Raw genomic sequence first — 19,194 nt, forward strand, 5'->3', positions numbered from 1 at the left:
ATTTCATAGTTAACTAACAAATTCTGGAAAAAAATGAATTGCTTCAAATAAAAAATGCACATAGGCAATACTATTTTTAATTTAACTTTCGTAAGTAAGTACATAGGTACTTATATTATATTAGATGTACAACTCGGAAGAAAATTAGTCCGATCCTTGTGCTTGATGTGAGCTGCAAGAGTTTTTATGTGAGGTACTAATTTGATCAATTTTAATCTTAAATCTCCACAGATGTCTATCGATTTCTTTTTTTTCAGTACCTAACAAATCATTTACAACGCTAAAACGCCGCATTCAACTAAATATTATGATGGGAATGGCAATAGTAATTTTCTCGAAAGTCATGGCTACAATATAAAAATAATATTTTTGAAAATAATTTTTTTGACAACAACAAAAAATGTAGAAAACATTATTGATTTGCACATTTCCCCCCAAAACATTGAATTTGCCCCCCCCCCCTCCCCCGGTGGGGCGTACTGTACTAATCGAACGCAAATATTTAACAATAATGCAAATGACTGTAAATTATTATTCAATATATTGCTGAATATGCAATTTCTTACTTGGGATATTCTTTAGGTGGTATTTTAATTCATAATCTTACCTACTCGCTATTTCACTGTGTTACATCCAATCCATATTATTTTTTTACTAACATCGCGCTATAATCAACCGTAAGAATTTTCTCGTCGGTCAGAATTGCAACATGGAAACGCATTTATTTTCTCTGTAGAACGCAAATTATCCTTTTTCACTGTTTCCCGCCACAGGTCTCAACATTTAGCGTCGCAACAAGAATTCGGCTGTTTAAGTAAACTTATTAGGAAATATATTTCATCAACTGTTAATTACAACGTCATCTAGTATTACACTTAGACCATAACTGCATCTATAATTAGTTTTAATCATATTAAGAGTCCAACGGTCCTAGAAAATAAATTCTTGGAAGAGGATCCTAATTCTTGCACGATAATGAAATGAGTAACACTAGTCTACATATTGTATAGGTACCAACTACTATTTGGCAATACCTGAACATGGCTAGACCAGGGGAGGGCAAACTGCGGCCCGCGGGCCGCATGTGGCCCGCCGGGTATTTTTTTGCGGCCCGCCATCATTAATTGTACTTCTGATTACGAATAACTTTTTTTATATATTTTTTAAAAAATATTGACAATAGATAAAAATTTGAAGAATTTGTTGTTTCGTTAATGTATTATCTCAGTACGTCTTCCTTGCGTCTCGTCTCACACTATGTAACCACTATTTTCTATGTTGAACATCGTGACACATTTAAATACTTTTAACTCTGCGTTGCAAGGAAAAAAAATATATGCCCACGATATGGTGAAGAGTTTGAATGGATTTCAATTAAAACTCAAGTTGTTCCTTCGACAGATATCGAATAAGAACGTGGACCACTTTCCAACTTTGAAGTTGCTGAATATACCAGAATATAAATTTGAAGAATATGGTAAAATTATTAAAGCTCTGAATGACGATTTTTTACAAAGATTTGGTGACTTCCGAAAAATTGTGACAAGTTTAGCAAGATTTAAGAGAATTGCATCGACGTGAAGATATATCCAAATTGTACAATGCCCTTAATTCAGACAAATTCGAACAACTTAAAGATTATGCAAGAAAAATGTTCGTTGTTTTTGGATCAACCTATATATGTGAACAAACATTTTCGATCATGAACCTCAATAAAAATTCTTTACGATCAAATATCTCCGATGCCCTTTTACAAGCAGTTTTGAAAATATCAACCATAAAATTAACACGTGAATTTGAAAAAATGTACAACACTTACATTCTTCTCATTAATTTTTTTGTAATGTTTATTTTTCGTGATAATAAATAGTGTATATCTAAAAATGGTATTTTACTTGCGGCCCGCCGCTTATTTTGAATTCTTGAATTTGGCCCTCCATCCAAAAAGTTTGCCCGCCCCTGGGCTAGACCGTACCATAGATGATTTAATGATACCCACCATGGGTTATAAAACTAATGATGATGTGTAATATTATTTCAATTTAGTTACATTGCTATGAATGTATTATATTATTCATTCACTCGTATGGTATAGGTAAGATATTCAAACAAAACCAGTCACAAATACAAAATCACATTTTCAAAACAATAGCACTACAGAGAGATCGAAGGAGTCTCAATCCACTCCAGCGCGTTTTCATGAGGATGGTGTATGACAGAGAGTCCTGCGGAATACATGCAATGAACGTCACTTTTACAAATATTACTAACTACCTACTAGAATTGATGATGTCATAAATGTTCGATCTGAAATAGAACATTAATAACGTATCGATACACTTGAGAAGACCTAATTAGTGAAGCAGAAGACGAGAAAAATAAAAATAATATAATATATATATTAGCACCCTTCTTTCATACATATCATGTTCCCAATGATACAGCAAATAGCTAATACCATTCTGTTGTAAAAAAAAATTCTAAGTAACTTCCACAGTCTGGATGTCATTTACTCTTACTTGAAGCGGAAATTATACCTTACTAATAATAAATCCTAATGTATTAATATCTACCTATGTATTATTTTAATATTACAATGACGAGGTTTAAATAACATATTCTTTAAGATGTGTTATATGTTACGCCGAATGTGCGAAATTGAATATTACATGAAATGGGCAAAATTTTGCCTAAATCATGAAAAATGCAAGGCAGTTGCCTTATTCATGAATTAGACAAAATATCTGGAGAGTGCGTGAATTCGGCAGTAATTTTTCTGCCTAGTTCATGTATTGGACAAATTAGATAGTAGCACTACGGTGGTATTTTTTGCAACTAAACTAAATGTATTAAATAATGCTCATGCATTGGTCAAAATGTACATATATTATCTATGGTCAAAATAGATGATCGCGCTCCGGTGGTGTTTTTTGCAACTAATCAAACTAAACAAATGTGTCAAATATCATTGATTATAATATAAAAATATACCAATCAATAACTACAATGACGTTCATATCCATTTAGTATGCGCAAAAAAAATCTAGAACTATAATATGATAACGGAAGAATTTGATTGAAAAGTATTTTCGCGATTTGATTCGTGCTTGGGTATCAAACGTGCAATGGTCGATTGAATGTTTGTGATAGTTTGTTGACACTTGATAGCTAACCTCAAAATGGACATTCAGTTGAATAATTTAATTCAGAATTACAAAACCTAACTTAACCTAACCTAACCTAATAATAATAATATTATATGATGTCCAATTATAACTAATAAAACCATCCGTATTAAATTTACTTTTTCTTCTGTCATGTTGACAGTTCAAGAATTCCATACCCTGGCGAATTCATGTACTGAGCAGAAAATTTACCTAATTCATGAATAAGGCAACAGGCTTGACTATTACATGAATTAGCCAAAATTTTGCCCATTTCATGTAATAGCCAATTTCGCACATTCGGTGTAACATATATATATATATTATATATGTATGAAGGTAAGTAGTTCAATAATACAATATAATAAAATGTGTTAAGATAAACCGGAGACATGTACATCGTATGTATCCCCAAAGCTGTATGGTAGTTACCTCAGCGTTTTCTCAAAAATTACCATAACCAATTTGTCATTCAGTAAATTAAATCTTAGTCATGTTGTTAACCTTCCAAATAATTATTTCCAATGACTAAGTTAATACAAGCGTCGACTTGAATAGTTTAAAAGGCAAACCGCGTGCCCTTACAAACGAACCCGCAAAGTTTTCACTCGATGTCCTTCCCCTTCCCCTCCGTGACCCTCCTGCCGCGTTCCCGCGCTAAACTTTCCCAGTCATTGCTTTGGCGCGCTTTTCCTTTGCTTCTGCATAGATTCCCGCCATTTCCCGTGTTATTATATCATTTTCCAGTGTATTTTTCATATTATACATTCCGCATTACATTACTCACGACCAGATATATGCCGTTTGAACTCTGAGACTACATTATTAGTTTTGTTTTTCATGTAATTTGAGTTTCAGATATTTATTATAACCAGGAATTAATCACAGTTGCTTTTGTGTACTGGTATTTTTTGCATTGCCGATAAATCCTACAATCGATAAGTAGATACGAATATATTCGAATGGTTATTATTATATAAATACAGAAACAGTGATGTACATGTCTTCTGCTTTTTCTTATTCTTATTATGCCATCCTCAGCCAACGTCATTGCGAACTCAATCGTCTACTACCTGGAACACTTTGGTGAAGCTGCATTCGTGTTAATTATGGAGAGTTTTAATCCACGAAGTATGGCATTTTCCTCAGCACGTATACCGTTTTTTGTAGTTCCTCATAATGATAGTCACATGCAAATTGTGGTAAAATAAATTTACTAAATGAACCATGAAATAAATATTTGTAATTCCATCAAATAAGAGTAAATATTGCCTTATCAAAATTTTACCTTGAAAGCTCCAACTGCGATCTTTAATACAATATTCAATGTAATCATCACGAGTGCATAATTCGACAAGTAATCCATTATTGCGATGAACTTTAATTAAGATCTACTTCGGGGTCCATCCGACCCTCCTCATCATTAGTAGGTTAAAGTGTTAACCCAACAGAGGGTGAAAAGCGGCTTAGCGACCCATACGGTCCACCGGGACTCCGGCCGTGGCTTCAGACCCTCTTCTCCGGCCTCTATTCCTTCGGAGGATACCTTATTGAAAATGCAACACTCATTTTCGCTACGTTTGTTACCTTGTTCAAAAAGGCGTCCTTGGTTGATATAATTTATATATTTTAGAATTAGTTTTTGTTTTTATAATAAGAAACGCTAAATGTTCGGGCTACCTTGTTAATTAGTTTTGTAACGCGATCATAGCAATGTACCTACCCCTAAGCTTCGGCGAGATACATCGATACTCAAAACTCAAAATTCGATCGCATTTAAGCCGAATTTAATCAGCTCGTTAATTCACTGGATTTTAGGGTAACCGCGACCCTACAGCCATTGAATTAACCATTCGCCGACCGATGTCCCTGTTTGGTGACATTTTTGAAATCGCGTAATTTGTATCCATTGATTTATTTTGTGGCCTTTTCCACGTTCTTCTTTTCTTGTACATCTCTTAGATATTAAAAGTCCATATTTCGTATGCCTTCGTGTATGTTATTGTATTTACTTATGCATATATTTAAAGAAAATACTATTGAAACAAACGAAAAAGTTAAATGAATCATTATAGTGAGCTTCGTTCAATACTATTTTATTACCGATAATACTTACGAATCCATAAAACCATAATAGTAACTAAACATTGCAATCTCGGATATATTTTGGGGTTAGTTTTACAGATCCCAATCCCGGGATAAAATAATATTCAGTGTTGTAACATGAATAGTTTCCATATAATTATATCTATATAAAATCCACATGGATGTTTAGGTAGTTAAATTAAGTTATATATGGCTGCCATAATGCCCATGAACGGCTGAGCTCGCCAGATCAGAATATTTGTAGGTGTTACCTTTATCTGCTTGGTTATACCAAAAGCTGCCAAATATATTTTAACCTAATTTAACTTATTTAATATTTTAATCTACGGATTCAAATAGTTCAGTATATTGACTGCTTCTAGTGATGACGACTGGAAAGCGAAAGCGAACAAACAAGAAAATGCTATGCGGTCACATCGAGAGTCGCTATTGCTCCAAACTTGTTGCGACACTTGTGAGCAAAAGAATAAAGCTCCGGTAAAGAATAATTTTATCATACTATTACATTGTCCATCAGTCACTGGAAGCACATATGGTCCAACCGTGATGACGTTATACTACATTATCTAAATTACCTAACTGTTACATATTGTTTCACGTAATTAATTCATAATAATAGATTCAGTTAACGTTAATGCAAAATTATCCCACTGTCCTGTAACCTATCGCCGGCACAACATCTTGAAAAGTGCTTGGTTCAGGAGTTCCAGTATTTTCCACTACAGACACCTCCTCAGATTGGTGACCCATACAACCTTCTGGACAACCATTAAAAAATAAAATTGATCGGCTCTAGCGCGTACTACGATATCAAAAATAACTTCCACTTGAAATACAAAGGGCCCAACGATTCCTCAAACTCAATGACAACACTGGCAACCCAAATCCGTACATCACTGCTCTGGTACCGTTGACCTTTGTCTGTCCCCGCGGCGATCATATTATGTAGGCTGATGTGTGTTAAATATTCACTGGAACACATGTCCTTTCGGCAACGCTTCCAATATATATTTACGAGCTGGTCCTCCCACTCGATAAATTGAAAACGGCCTATCTTGAGGGGATAGGATTTGTCTGATTGCCCCGACCGAGGATGCATACTGATTAGGTTTGCCGAGGAAATGATAAATTTTCTTGATAAACTCGGCAAACAACTATCTGCGTATTGGTCGGGTTAATTACGTGACTATATACAGTAAGTATGGCTAATGTTTTGTTGTTTATTTAACCCTGATTGCCTAACTATATGATCTTTCGAAATAATGATCATGTTTATTATCAGTTACTTACTACATATCGGTTTACTGCTGAAGAGTTATTTTATATCACATTATTAAATTCAGTTTAATGTTTTTTATTTTTTTTTTATTTAACAATTTAAAAGACTGTTTATAACGTTTACCTTGAATCGTAAAAATAATTTAAACACAAAAATTAATATCCACATTAATTTTTTATTAGGCTTCATTCATCAATGAAGTTACTTAAATGTTCATAGTGTATTTTTACCTACACACGTTTCTCATTTTAGTCCCGTGTCTAAACCACTTTTTAAATAAGTAATAGATTTCAGTATAATATCATCTACTACTACTTCACCATGTTAGATCCTTAGTGGATCATAATTTGGGCCTCCACAGAATGGATGTTATATTAACATATGTTTTGTTTATTTGAGAAATGGATTTTAGCCACTTGCTAAACCTATTAGGTCCATAGTCTGACTCCTCACAAATTGTATTACAAAAACAATGTGTATATTATCCCGACCCAGGATTCGAACATGGGACCCACGACATTATAAACCGACGCTTAAGCCACTCGGCCGTCGTGGGCCATAATATCATCACCAGTTTATTATATTCGTAGAAAGTAGATCGAAGAATAAATATCGTACATAGTTTGTTTGTTTTGTGAAGTCATAATTTTCTACGAACTCCTCCCCCTAAAGTCATAAATCGTCATATTATAATATATAAACTATCACCATCGATAAATAACTTGCTTCACCCTATTACACCTCAATATTAAAGCCACTTCCTTCGGCCCATCGCCACGACTCGCGCCTCCCGCCATGTGAGACCTGTACCACGTAAATCGCTTTTGTAGTACCGCTATAGAGTGAGGGACGGTCGGCCACGGCGGCGGAACCTGTGCCAAAAGGGTACGGAGTGTCACACTCTCCGGTGGTACCTTTAAATACTGTCAAATTATTGAGTCTGGAATCGTAAGTAATATTTATATAAACATAGGTACGTTATTATCACTTCATTTCGAAAAAATATGAAAGATCATTTTCAATACAAAGATAGCAGTTAAAATAAACTGAATATATTCCGTTTATTCAAAAAGCTTCGAAATTAGTTGAACATCGTAATATAACAAATTTCTACGCAATGATATATACCCAGTAACTGCAGGTGTTTTATAAGTAGAATCAATAGAATATAACAGTTTATGTGAAAATTTTGTAGTAACTCACGTAACAAAATAAAAAATAATTTTCTACATTTTTATTTTACGGACAATTAGAATTGTAGCTGTCAGTACATTATTGATCAAATATCTATTTTTAATGTATCAAATTATTCGACCGCAATAATAAATTCCCATGGACTCATATACCGGTAAACAACTGTTTACCTGTATCAGCAGATTGATTGGCGATATTAAATACGGTATCGCAATGGAAAATTAGTCTAATATCCATTCCCATAGTATCATATTATATTATGACTGTAATAATAAATTAAATTCACAGCTACTCGTATTTAAACCGCTGACTCGTTCAATATAATTATGTACTGGAATATAATGTTTAGATATTACTTTCGACTTTATAAATTACGAATACCGATTTATCAAAATGTCAATCGAATCTAAATACCTGGCTCGTAACTATCTCAGTACGTAGTATGTACTGTCATAGTATTTATACTACCGTACCGACCGTTACGCTGCAAATAAAACTCGTTCCTGCATACATCTTCGATTTCTTCATCATCATCCTCAACACCATAACCCACACATCGAACACCACAGAATTATTATATTAAATAAAAAGGACTGCTACGGAATAAACATAATATAATATTATATAATTTATTTGTTTATTAACCAGAAGTCTATAATATCATATTATGACTTTGTAACCAAATACGAATAAAAGTACCATTTATTTTTCTATAAATTCAATGAATAAATCTAGTTTATTTTCTCGAGTGATGACTATTATCGGTACTAAAATGTATTCAACCCCATTCTAAAAGTTTCACATCGGTAAGTAAGTGCTCGTAGATGATGGTTGATGTAAATATTCCCCTATAAAACATCTGAGTGCTAGTAATTATAAAGTACTTATTCAAGGGAAACAAACAGACGTTGGGGTTCATCTGTCTTAAGCCATTAAGCATCTTTCAGATAATCTACAACAATAGCTTTAAGTTCCTTGATTAGATTTAAAACTGTTGCATTTATTTAAATGGATACTAGATTAATATTATTAATTTATAAGTTTATTATTAGTTATATAGGTACTGAACTGGTAATTTAATTTGGAATTTTTTGAAATGTTTCTCTTCTCTACAACTTTCTTAGCTTCATCAGCCGAGAGGTGTATTTTCTCCTTGCACTTTGTTCCTTATATTTTCTGCATCGTAAGTAATTGTCTGTAAGACTTTGTAGTTATCACCTCATATTTCGCGTCTTCCCAAAACCCAGTAGTTATATCGACTGTGTTTAGGAAAAAGAGCGTAACCCTCAATTTTTCTAAAAGTGCATTTATTAGATATTAACAACGTATAAAACTAAATACAAGTTCTGTAAAAAGGAAGTACGCCACATATGCCGAATTATTATCTAAATTCAGGTTTTAATTGAGCTTTAATTAAGTTTTAATTTAAGGAAAAAAGCATTTACCCACAATTTTATTGATTTTTCTGTAATAACTTCTTTAATCATTATTATATCGAAAAGATTTTACACCAAATCATCAATCATCATGCATCCAATATCTGTGCTTACTATTTTTTTTTTAAATTGAATCAAAATCATTCAAAAAACGTTTTTTGCCCCTCCTGTAAAATTTGTTCTGTGAGGGTTACGCCCTTTTTCCTAAACACAGTCGATATGTTTTCTGTGCATTTGGGGACGTCCTCATTTAAAACTATCCACTCCTCATGTTTCCAGTATTTGACGACATTTCGAATACATTAAGAATAACTCACATTTTTTACGTAAATGCTTATTCAAGTGTACCTACATAAATTAGCCGAAATTATCAAACCGATTTACAATAAAATGAAAGGCATTCAGAACATATGGAATGTTCAATTATCAATTCAATACCAATGTGGTGGCTTGTAGTATTAAAAAAACATTCAGATTCGACACTGACAGTACTTTTTTGAATATACAACGTTTAAATAAAATAACTTCTAGTAGAAAATATACATAGATGCTATACATATTTTTGTTTTATTTTATGGCATAAAAATATCAACGTTAAAAATGGAAAATATTTTATACTAATAATACTTGTCTAAAATTGTCAAGACGTAAATACTGAAACCTTGAATATATTATTTTAAAAGCCCACTTATTATACTAACCCAGTTTCATTGTTAACACTAAAACTGTTTCACCCCGCATTGTACAAAATAACAGGTACGCACAAAATTTATAAAACTTATATATAAATATAAATCACCAGAATGGAGTTGAAATATCTCTTTAAAAAATAATCTGTTTTCTTCTTTATACACGTGGTCTCCTTATGTGCAGCATACTGGCACCGCGCACAGCATTTAAATATCTTTGTCATGCCAGTATCCAGGAACACTGCCGAATCTAAATAATGGCTTGTAGAATCTTGTAAATGTTCTCGTATAATTTTATAGATTCTTAATACATTCTTTACGTCCAGCCCTACAACAACCTTTAGGGGGTATACAGTGGCGTAGCGAATTAGAAGCGCCCTTCAAATTTGTGCTGGGAGTGTACCCTTGTTATGAATGGTATACTCTGTGTCCAAGATTTCTAGTTTAAATATTCGTGTTATACCTCGCCGCATGGTGGCGGAAACTAAATGTTAAGTAATTAGCCTTCATGGATATCAGGTTATAATAGCCACTCGTTCTAACTGACGGTCTGACAGATTTGAGTTGAGTAGCTCGTTCCTTTAATCTAGTATGTGAGGCCGATCTTAGAGGATTCCCATGTGTGTAGCAAACTAAGAAGCTCAATGTTTTGGAGTCTGTCTAGTTATCTCCAACAGCATAAAAAGTTTGGAAATAAAAATAGATTCCAGCCTTCGTTGAATACTGTATACCGTATGGTCTGGATGGGTTAGATCAGTGGTATCCAACCGATAGTAGTCGAGGGCGCTTAATAACCCAAGAAGATATTTGAATATGCCCTTGAACAAAATTAATTAAATTTAAATTGTGCCAGTCATATTTTCATTAAACCTTATAATCTCTACACTACACAAAAAATATCGCCTAGCTGGGGCGTAGTTAATGCAGAGCGTTGGAGCGGAGCTCGGAGCAGGAGCACGGACCACTGGAGCAATGTGATTTTACCCGGAGCACCGAAAATTTGTAGTGCTCCACTGCTCCGGATGTTTATTTTTTATTATTAAATTTTCGTCCTAAAATCCAATGAAAATAGTATATTATTTTGACACTTTGCAACACTGGCATTATTTGAAATATGGCAACACTGCCGAGTGATAAATAAGCTCACTTTTTTGACAGAAGAGGCAAATAATGAGAGATGATTTGCTGACGGAGATTTTGTTTAATAGAATTAATAATGAAAATGACGATTATTTTAAAACTACTTAATTTTTTAATATTTGTATACATATAATAATTATTGAACTTTTTACCCGGAGCGGAGCAGACTCTGGAGTGGAGCTGGAGCAAGTATTAGGTCCAGGAGCGGAGCAAATCAAAAAAGAGTCCGCTCCAACGCTCTGGTTAATAGAACACTGACATGCTCACATAAATATTATTTCATATTTCTCGTAAAAACAAAATCTATTAATAAAACCTCCACACCGAGGCCCACATGATCCTCTTAGGATCGAACATGGTGAAGTAGTAGTAGTGGTAGAGTTACAATATTTATGGATGATGGTCTATTTTAAATTCTCACTATGTTTTTTTTTGTTTACAGAAAGATTCACTCGTCCTGGATCCTAGTAACGTGGCGCAATGCGTGTCGAAGGGAAAATCTGAACACTTCGAATGTCACAATCACGTCAGAGTTATACAACCTATCGGGGATGGACATCGCCTCTACATATGTGGTACTAATGCACATAGCCCTAAGGAATGGGTCGTATATGTAAGTTTATATTTATTTTTTACTTGCATATCGTCACCTCAGTTCTAAGTTTGTGTAAGTGCGATTTATAAGTTTCCATTAAATCAAGTTTAAAGAATGATTCCCAACAAATTCTGTGTTAATCTATAGATACATGATAGAGTAGCATCAAATGTATTAAATACTTGTCTCATTGATAAAATATGACAATGCTTACATACTAAAGAAAGGCCATATTTGTAATAACGTATTTTACAACGTTTTTCTTAGCTCGTATTCTTATTTGTCCGGTGGTTCTTTGTCCGGTACAAATATTACAATCGATTTTTAACTAACTTCCCGACTAGCTAGACATTTGAAACTTTTAGAATATATCAGAACACGATGCCAATGCATTTTTTAGCCATCTTTAAGTAGCATTGAATTCATTTTCAGTTAATTCTGTTTTGTATGAAAAGTTATTTCGACACCATTATTGGTTGCTCAGCGGATGGTCCTAGCAACTAAATTATTAATATATACGGACATGTCAAAATGACATTTCAGTATTATTTCTAACAAGTACAATTTCTTTTTTTTTGATCGTTTAAGCTAGTCAAGTCAAGTTTATATGATTCAACAGAAAATTTTAAAACATAATATATAAAAAGTTCTTTTTATGTTGTAATTATTTAAAATCATGTGTTATTTTTGTGGTTCTATAATAATGAACCATTCGGTGGCATTTATTTTTAATTACTCTGAATGTTCAATTTCATTCCACTATCAAATCCAAGAAAATCCTATTATTAATGCTAATACGACAATGTGTATTGTTAAAACACAGGTAATTTTTAATACTAGAAGTACACAGTGGTTTTGATAAACAGTTGAAATGGACAATGGGAATGTCGTTAATCCATTTATATGCAGAACCAATTAGATGACGGGGCATTTGGCTACCATCTTGCTTGAAACTTGATCGATTTTAATTTTTGATTAATTGATTATTCATTACTTTTAGTAAGGTTTCGTGCACCATTTTTTCGATGATATTCTAGCAAGTATTATCACTTTTTTTGATACAATACGACACCAAACATTTATAAAAAATCCTTCGATTTTAAACATTAAAATATTCAACACCTAGCAATACTATTTAATTGAATGATAGAAATAGCACATATCAATTGCTAAGCTAATTTATTGTTTTCCAATTGGCGAGGAAAAATTAACAATGAATGTTTTTTCTTGTTATCAGCTCAATCTGACGCATATCTCTCGAGTGGAACATTTTCCCGGAAATGGCGTGGGCACTGCAAAGTGTCCTTTCGATCCATCCGACAACTCAACGGCCGTATGGGTATCTCAGGGAAATCCTGGAGGAGTAGCTGCGTTGTACGCAGGAACCAACGGAGAATTCAGTAGAGCTGATCCTGTCATCTTCAGATCAGATCTTTACGATCCCCATACGAAGCAGAAGAAGTATCATTTCAAACGGACGCTGAAGTACGACTCAAAATGGCTGGACAGTAAGTAAAGTGCTTTGTTTACATTTATAACTATATTTAATTAATATCGTATTAATATTATTAGAAAAAAACGATTATTATTATTGCAAGCTATCAACAATATTTTTCATTTCCTTGAATTCATGGAGTAAATGACTTATTCGACTCTGATAATCACTGGAAATCAGTCGTTATAAACATACTACATAAACGTGAAGTTCGATAGTTTTGATAAAAAAAATATGACGTAGATAGGCGACGCCGAGCGAAAGAAGACGATACAATTGGCTTCATGTAAGAGCAGTCGGAAATAATAACGTTAACAATAATTAAATTTCCGTAAGGGCTTGAACATACAGAAAGCGGTCAGGCGTTCTGCGTTCTTCGTAGTGTGCGGACCGGCGCGGTCTGACTCCCTGCTGTGTGCACAGTTTTGATGAAATCCATGCACTACAAAGAACGCTGAACGCGGAACGCAGAACGCCTGACCGCTCTCTGTTCAAGCCCTTATGTAATTCATACGCACTAGTAGAAATCGCAATCTGTATAATTTCAAGGTAACGTTATTTCAATATATCTTCACATTGCATTTTCCTTCGTTTAATCAAAACAAAATAGTCAAATTACTTAGCTCAGCTGAAAAAACTTTGTGTTCACTAAAAAAGTCTATGTTTTTTCCAGCTAACAAATATAAAGAAAAATTACGACTGGTTTGGATTTAGTATTTTAAAGATACTATTTGACACATCATATGACGACTGTCAACTCAATTGACTTTGAGTCATCAATTACGGATCATTTTGCGTATCTAAGACAGTCTTAATGCGATTTGCTGATTTGGTTGTGATTTACTAGGTATAATTTTCGTTCGCTGGTGACGACTATGATAATGCATTTATCAGTACCTAATCCAATCACGTCGCGCCGTATGCGAAAGTTTTAAAACTATTTTATGTAGGCATTTATTTATCTTGCGCACATAGTATGGCAATTAATGAATTCGACAGTAAACAACAAAAGGGCAACATAATTGATTGGATTAGTTAGCTCGCAGTGTAAATTGCCATGTTAGGGAGCGCCATCTCTTGTCTGTCTTGTGTGCTTAACGAGTAATCCACTGTCGGTGCCTTCCCTCACCTAGCACGTGGGCACACGTGAATACTGATTTTGATTACTCACTGTATCAGGGAAAGACAACTAACCCTTTAGTAGGTTTATTTTTATTATTTGTCTTATGTTTTAATATTAATCAGTCGGTATGTAGGCGATTATCAGTGACATGCAGCCCATAGATGCTGAGATACCTACTGCGAATACTCAGATGCACATCATAGTATCTATAAATTAAAGTACTATAGCATTTATATCAGATAATATATCAGTGACGAAAGGTAACTTTTGGAAAGAAGTAGGCTGTGTAGATTAGGAAAAAAGAACACACTTGCGGGAAATAAGAAAATAATACAATAGTACTACTGGTGATTTTTTACTGAATATTTACATAATAATAATAATATATAAATACTTTATAAAAATATCTAATTACTCTCATATTATTCAACAACTTTGACAGCCATTTTCTCCAACAGGTTTTTGTCAAATAGTTGTACCCTTGTACTGAAGCAGCGACATTCGGCCTGTTTACATGTGGCACTGTAAGTGCGAGTAATGCATACTAATGATTAGTACTAAGCCTGTGTAAACAAGTATTGATGTAATATAACATACCTATTTATAACCAGAAAAGTGTATGATACACAGACAGAAAACCATTCATCGTGAGTAGAGTAATAAACAATTTTCTGTATACTTGTATTATATTGAAGCAGCTTGGAAGATAATATGTAAATTAATATAAAATCTGAGTATTAGTAATATAATAAAATAACTATCACGTAATATATTAGGTACAACTTTATGTAATTTGCATAAATTGTTGACGTTAATCATTCTAACTAAACTATAAACAGACAATGACTTAAATAGTTCCACTTTCTCACGCACTGAAGTTTGCCTCAAAATGGCGCGAAAACTTAGCGCGTCATCTCAATGCCGAGGCATTTTCCCGCGCAATTCCCCCTCCCCTGCCCCTTCGATAATATTCATAATCTATTATGTGAAGTTTCCCGCAATTGCGGCGTGTCGGCCGCACTTCTCAAAGTTTAATCGACAAAATGCTTCGATCGGTGATTTATAAACTTTATTTTAGGTATCGGAAAAATATAATTGAGCATGAGAATTCGACGAAATTTGGGGTGATAATACATTATTCAATACAATATATATTCGTATTTCACGCATGATTTCAATGAAGCCAATCTTTTTGGTATAACAATTCGTAATACTGCCGTAGTTGAAATGCCAAATTAATTAAATCTGTTGCAAAAGTTAAAAATATATATTGTTTTAATTAACTATGTGTAAACGAATATATTTAGTCCAGTCAAATTTCAAGCTGTTTCAATCAAATTTGAATATTTCACAAAATAACCTTGTTGTGGACTTAGACAATATCGGCCGTAAATAAAACAGCTTTAAAATATATGTACTTATCTTTTGTTAAAATATAACAAAGGCTCTAATTATTACTTTTGATTTTACTACATTCGATAACTTCCTGTTATATAATATATTCAGTTATGCAAACCCTTAAGTTGAAACCGAACCAAGTGACAAATATAAGAAAGTTTTGTACGTACTATTATTAATAAGACATGATATCTCGCCAAACACTCGGTAATGATGTCCAAAAAGAGTTATAATCAGAGGGTTGGACTGGACTCTTTTTTGAGCTGCTCCGCTCTGGGACTTAATATTTGCTTCAGCTCCGCTTCAGGGTCTGCTTTGCTCCGGGAAAAAGTGTGTTATATGTATACAAATCTTTTTTTAAATTAGTAGTTTTAAAATAAAGTTTATTATTCATCATTTTCATCATGTGTCTCCAAATTGTCAAAAAAGGTGAGGTTATTATCATCAAATGTTGCAAAGTATCAAATGTTACATTTTCATTGAATTCTAGGACGAAAATTTATTAATAAAAAACATCCGGAGCAATGGAGCACTACAAATTTTAGGTGCACCGGCTCCGCTCCTGTTCCGGGTAAAACCCCATTGCTCCACTGGTCAGTGCTCCTGATCCGAGCTCCGCTGCAACACTCTGGTTAAAATCACTTATTTTAAATAAATTAACATATTAAAACAAAAATTATACCACTGTGTAGACTGTAGACAAAGAAGTTCGATGATAGTATATATATGATACATCAACTGATACAGACGTTTACGTTGTACTTAGTAAACTATTCATTCAATAAACAAAACATTATATTAATTTGCTCTGGCACTCCCGTTCATAAACTCTCCAGATCACCATTTATTTTTTAAATGTTCTATTCGCGACGTTACATCGTTTTGCGTTTCACCTCAGTTATAAACTCGATTTTAAATGATTGGCATTAAAACCTGAATAGCAAATTTAACATCGCAATCGCCTGCCGGTCCCAAATGTTGTGAAACCTTTCATTAGGTAGGTACCCATTGCTAATGTGCCAAAGCGATCTGATAATATTATTATCATGGCAGTAACTTTCCAAGAATCTCATAAAGATTATCAGCATTAAGATAGTATATTATTTTGTATAGTGTAATAATATAGTCAGTATTAGATTATATATTCTGGCGATGGGTTTGAACTCTTAACTTTCCATATTTTAGATTAACAAGGAATTGAAAATAAGAGATATTAATTTACTATTTTTTAACGAAAAAAAGATAATAAATTTCTATGCTCTCTCTGTTGCCAACTTGCCGTTTTTTCGGATCCATTAAATCTAACGTTTGTCCTAATATTGCTAAAGTATTATACCACCCCGGGTGCCGTAAAAAAGTCGAAAATCAAGAATTTTATGGATCTTTAGTATGAAACATTTGTAAAATTTGTGTAAAGAGCAGTGACGTCCCTAGACAAAATGCCGCCCCTAGGCAGTGCCAAAATGCGCCACATTTTTGTTATACAGTAGATACTTTTTATCATCCTTTCATGACTCTAATATCTAACAAATGTCTTATGTGGATATATTACTAACAAGATATATACCACTAAATCTAATTTAAATGCCATCTCTGTTTCTGCTGACAATATTGCGAGTCTACGGTTTCAGATAGGTAACCTACTTACATTTAAAAATACACCTGACAACTTCCAAAACTCGCGAGTGACTGGCAAATATATTTGGATAAATTTTAGATTAGGTATGCACGTGTCATTGCTGTTCACCAAGAACGTGATGTCCAAGGACAACGGAAGTTAACTAGGCATCGCGAGCCCGACAAAAAAAGAAAGTCCTGTTAAAACTGTTATAGTAGGTACCTACTTAATTAATACATTTTCTTTCCAACCAGTGAGCTGATTTTTTTAATGGAAAGATATTTCCGTTATTACTAAGTTTAAGTAGCTATTTCTATATATACCTAATGATTCTCCTCGATTTTCCGCCCTTTGTATAACTGCCGCCCCCAAGCGACGTTCAATCTGCCTCCACGGGACGTCACTGGTAAAGAGATCTGTGATATTAATGACAGTCGTGATCTTCGTGAGAAATTCCTACTATGTTCTTAAGATTCTCCTCTATTTGTCCCTAGAATCGGCTGAAGGGATTAACGACATCAATGGAAATTATATCTAACATTCTTGATTTGAAACGTCCGGCTTGCAGGTGTAGGTACTTCCTTTTCCTATTTTACCATTCATGCTGCAATCATGAGCATATTGCCGATACTTATCTTTAGGTATTTAATATATTCTCTTTGAATGTAGACTCCATGCTTGGAGCATTAAGATGAAACTAGGTATATTAAATTGATACAAACAATGTTGTCAAGTTTCACTAATGTAACTAACGAAAATGGAAGTGGAAAACCTGCTACTGACGCAGCCTCACGTCTTTCAGTTAGACTTACGAGTACTTTTAATCTTGCTTCAAGAAGTTTTACTTATTCTGTTGTGGACACGTGCAATATATATTTTTTAATTTAATATTATAACTATACCTCAGTTGAGGCATGGTCTAAAAAGATCGTGGCTAGGCGATGCGCGGATTGCGGGTCGCGGGTGCAAATGACGCATGCCGAACGAAATATAATTTGTCATATAAATCCAACATGCGTCCATTTAATGTTCAGTTTATTGTTCTATTAGTACCAATAATATTGTATTCATTGACATGTTTACTTTTTCAAGTAAATGGGTAACGTCTTTAGTCATCTTTACACGATTTAAGAATTAATACCCCCGTCCCCATCACGAAACAAAATGACGTGTTCACAGCTCGACGTTCACTCTCTGAATACCAGCGAGTCCAAAATTTCGTCGCGCCTATAGTTGAAAATGATTTGCCGTTTCACTGATGTATCGTCTTAATACTGAACGTTATCTAGTAATTATGTTCGGTAAATTTTACATTGCAGTTTGCAATCGACTCGTAAGATTGTGGGAAATATTGTGATATCTAATATTTGCAATGATATTATATAGTTTAATAAATTGTTATCCAAATGTATATTTTTTCCTATTCAAAAATGTTAAAAATAATATAATATAATTTATATTATAAATATTGCGGTGTTTAATTTTTTTTTAAATAATACCAAAAATATTTTTTTTGGTTCTCTATACGTTTTCCAGAATTCTCTTCCGGCTTCGCGCTGAAGAATAAATCAAGCTCGTTTTGGACATCATCTATTGAACTAAACCGTTTCCTATTAATATAATTTTTAGGCTGCAAAAAAAAATATCTGTGAATCTGATGGCGGCAGGTCAGTAGAATATGGTGGATGTAGCAAGACGTCCCATTTAAACTGTCTCAATTTTTGGAGGGTTGTCATATGAGGTCTAGCGTTACCGTGATAGAAAATGATTGCTCTTCTGTTGGCAATGGTTGACCCCTTTTTTCAATTGATTAAGTATGTTAGCGGTTAGCCAATCCATGCTGGATGTCCAAAGCAATCAATTAATTAAAAAAATCCAACGGAAAAGGTCCGTTTTACATCAATATTAACGCCAGATCTCATACGGCATAAAACACCCTGCAATACAAAATAATGAA

The 19,194-nt window shown here is 33.7% G+C and overlaps 1 protein-coding gene across 1 annotated transcript in view; it reads left to right on the plus strand.

The window, feature by feature from the left end:
• Positions 1–19,194, plus strand: part of LOC147064107 (semaphorin-2A-like) — a 654,225-nt gene that overhangs the window by 597,856 nt on the left and 37,175 nt on the right. Inside the window, exons 4-5 of the mRNA XM_085958708.1 lie at positions 11,451–11,621; positions 12,841–13,111. Coding sequence (XP_085814834.1) covers positions 11,451–11,621; positions 12,841–13,111 — 442 coding nt within the window. The remainder of the gene's footprint in view (positions 1–11,450; positions 11,622–12,840; positions 13,112–19,194) is intronic.

The sequence above is a fragment of the Rhyacophila brunnea genome, unplaced genomic scaffold, assembly GCF_057557595.1.
Source record: "Rhyacophila brunnea isolate RB1 unplaced genomic scaffold, BYU_Rbru_1.0 scaffold_8, whole genome shotgun sequence".
Taxonomy (NCBI): domain Eukaryota; kingdom Metazoa; phylum Arthropoda; class Insecta; order Trichoptera; family Rhyacophilidae; genus Rhyacophila; species Rhyacophila brunnea.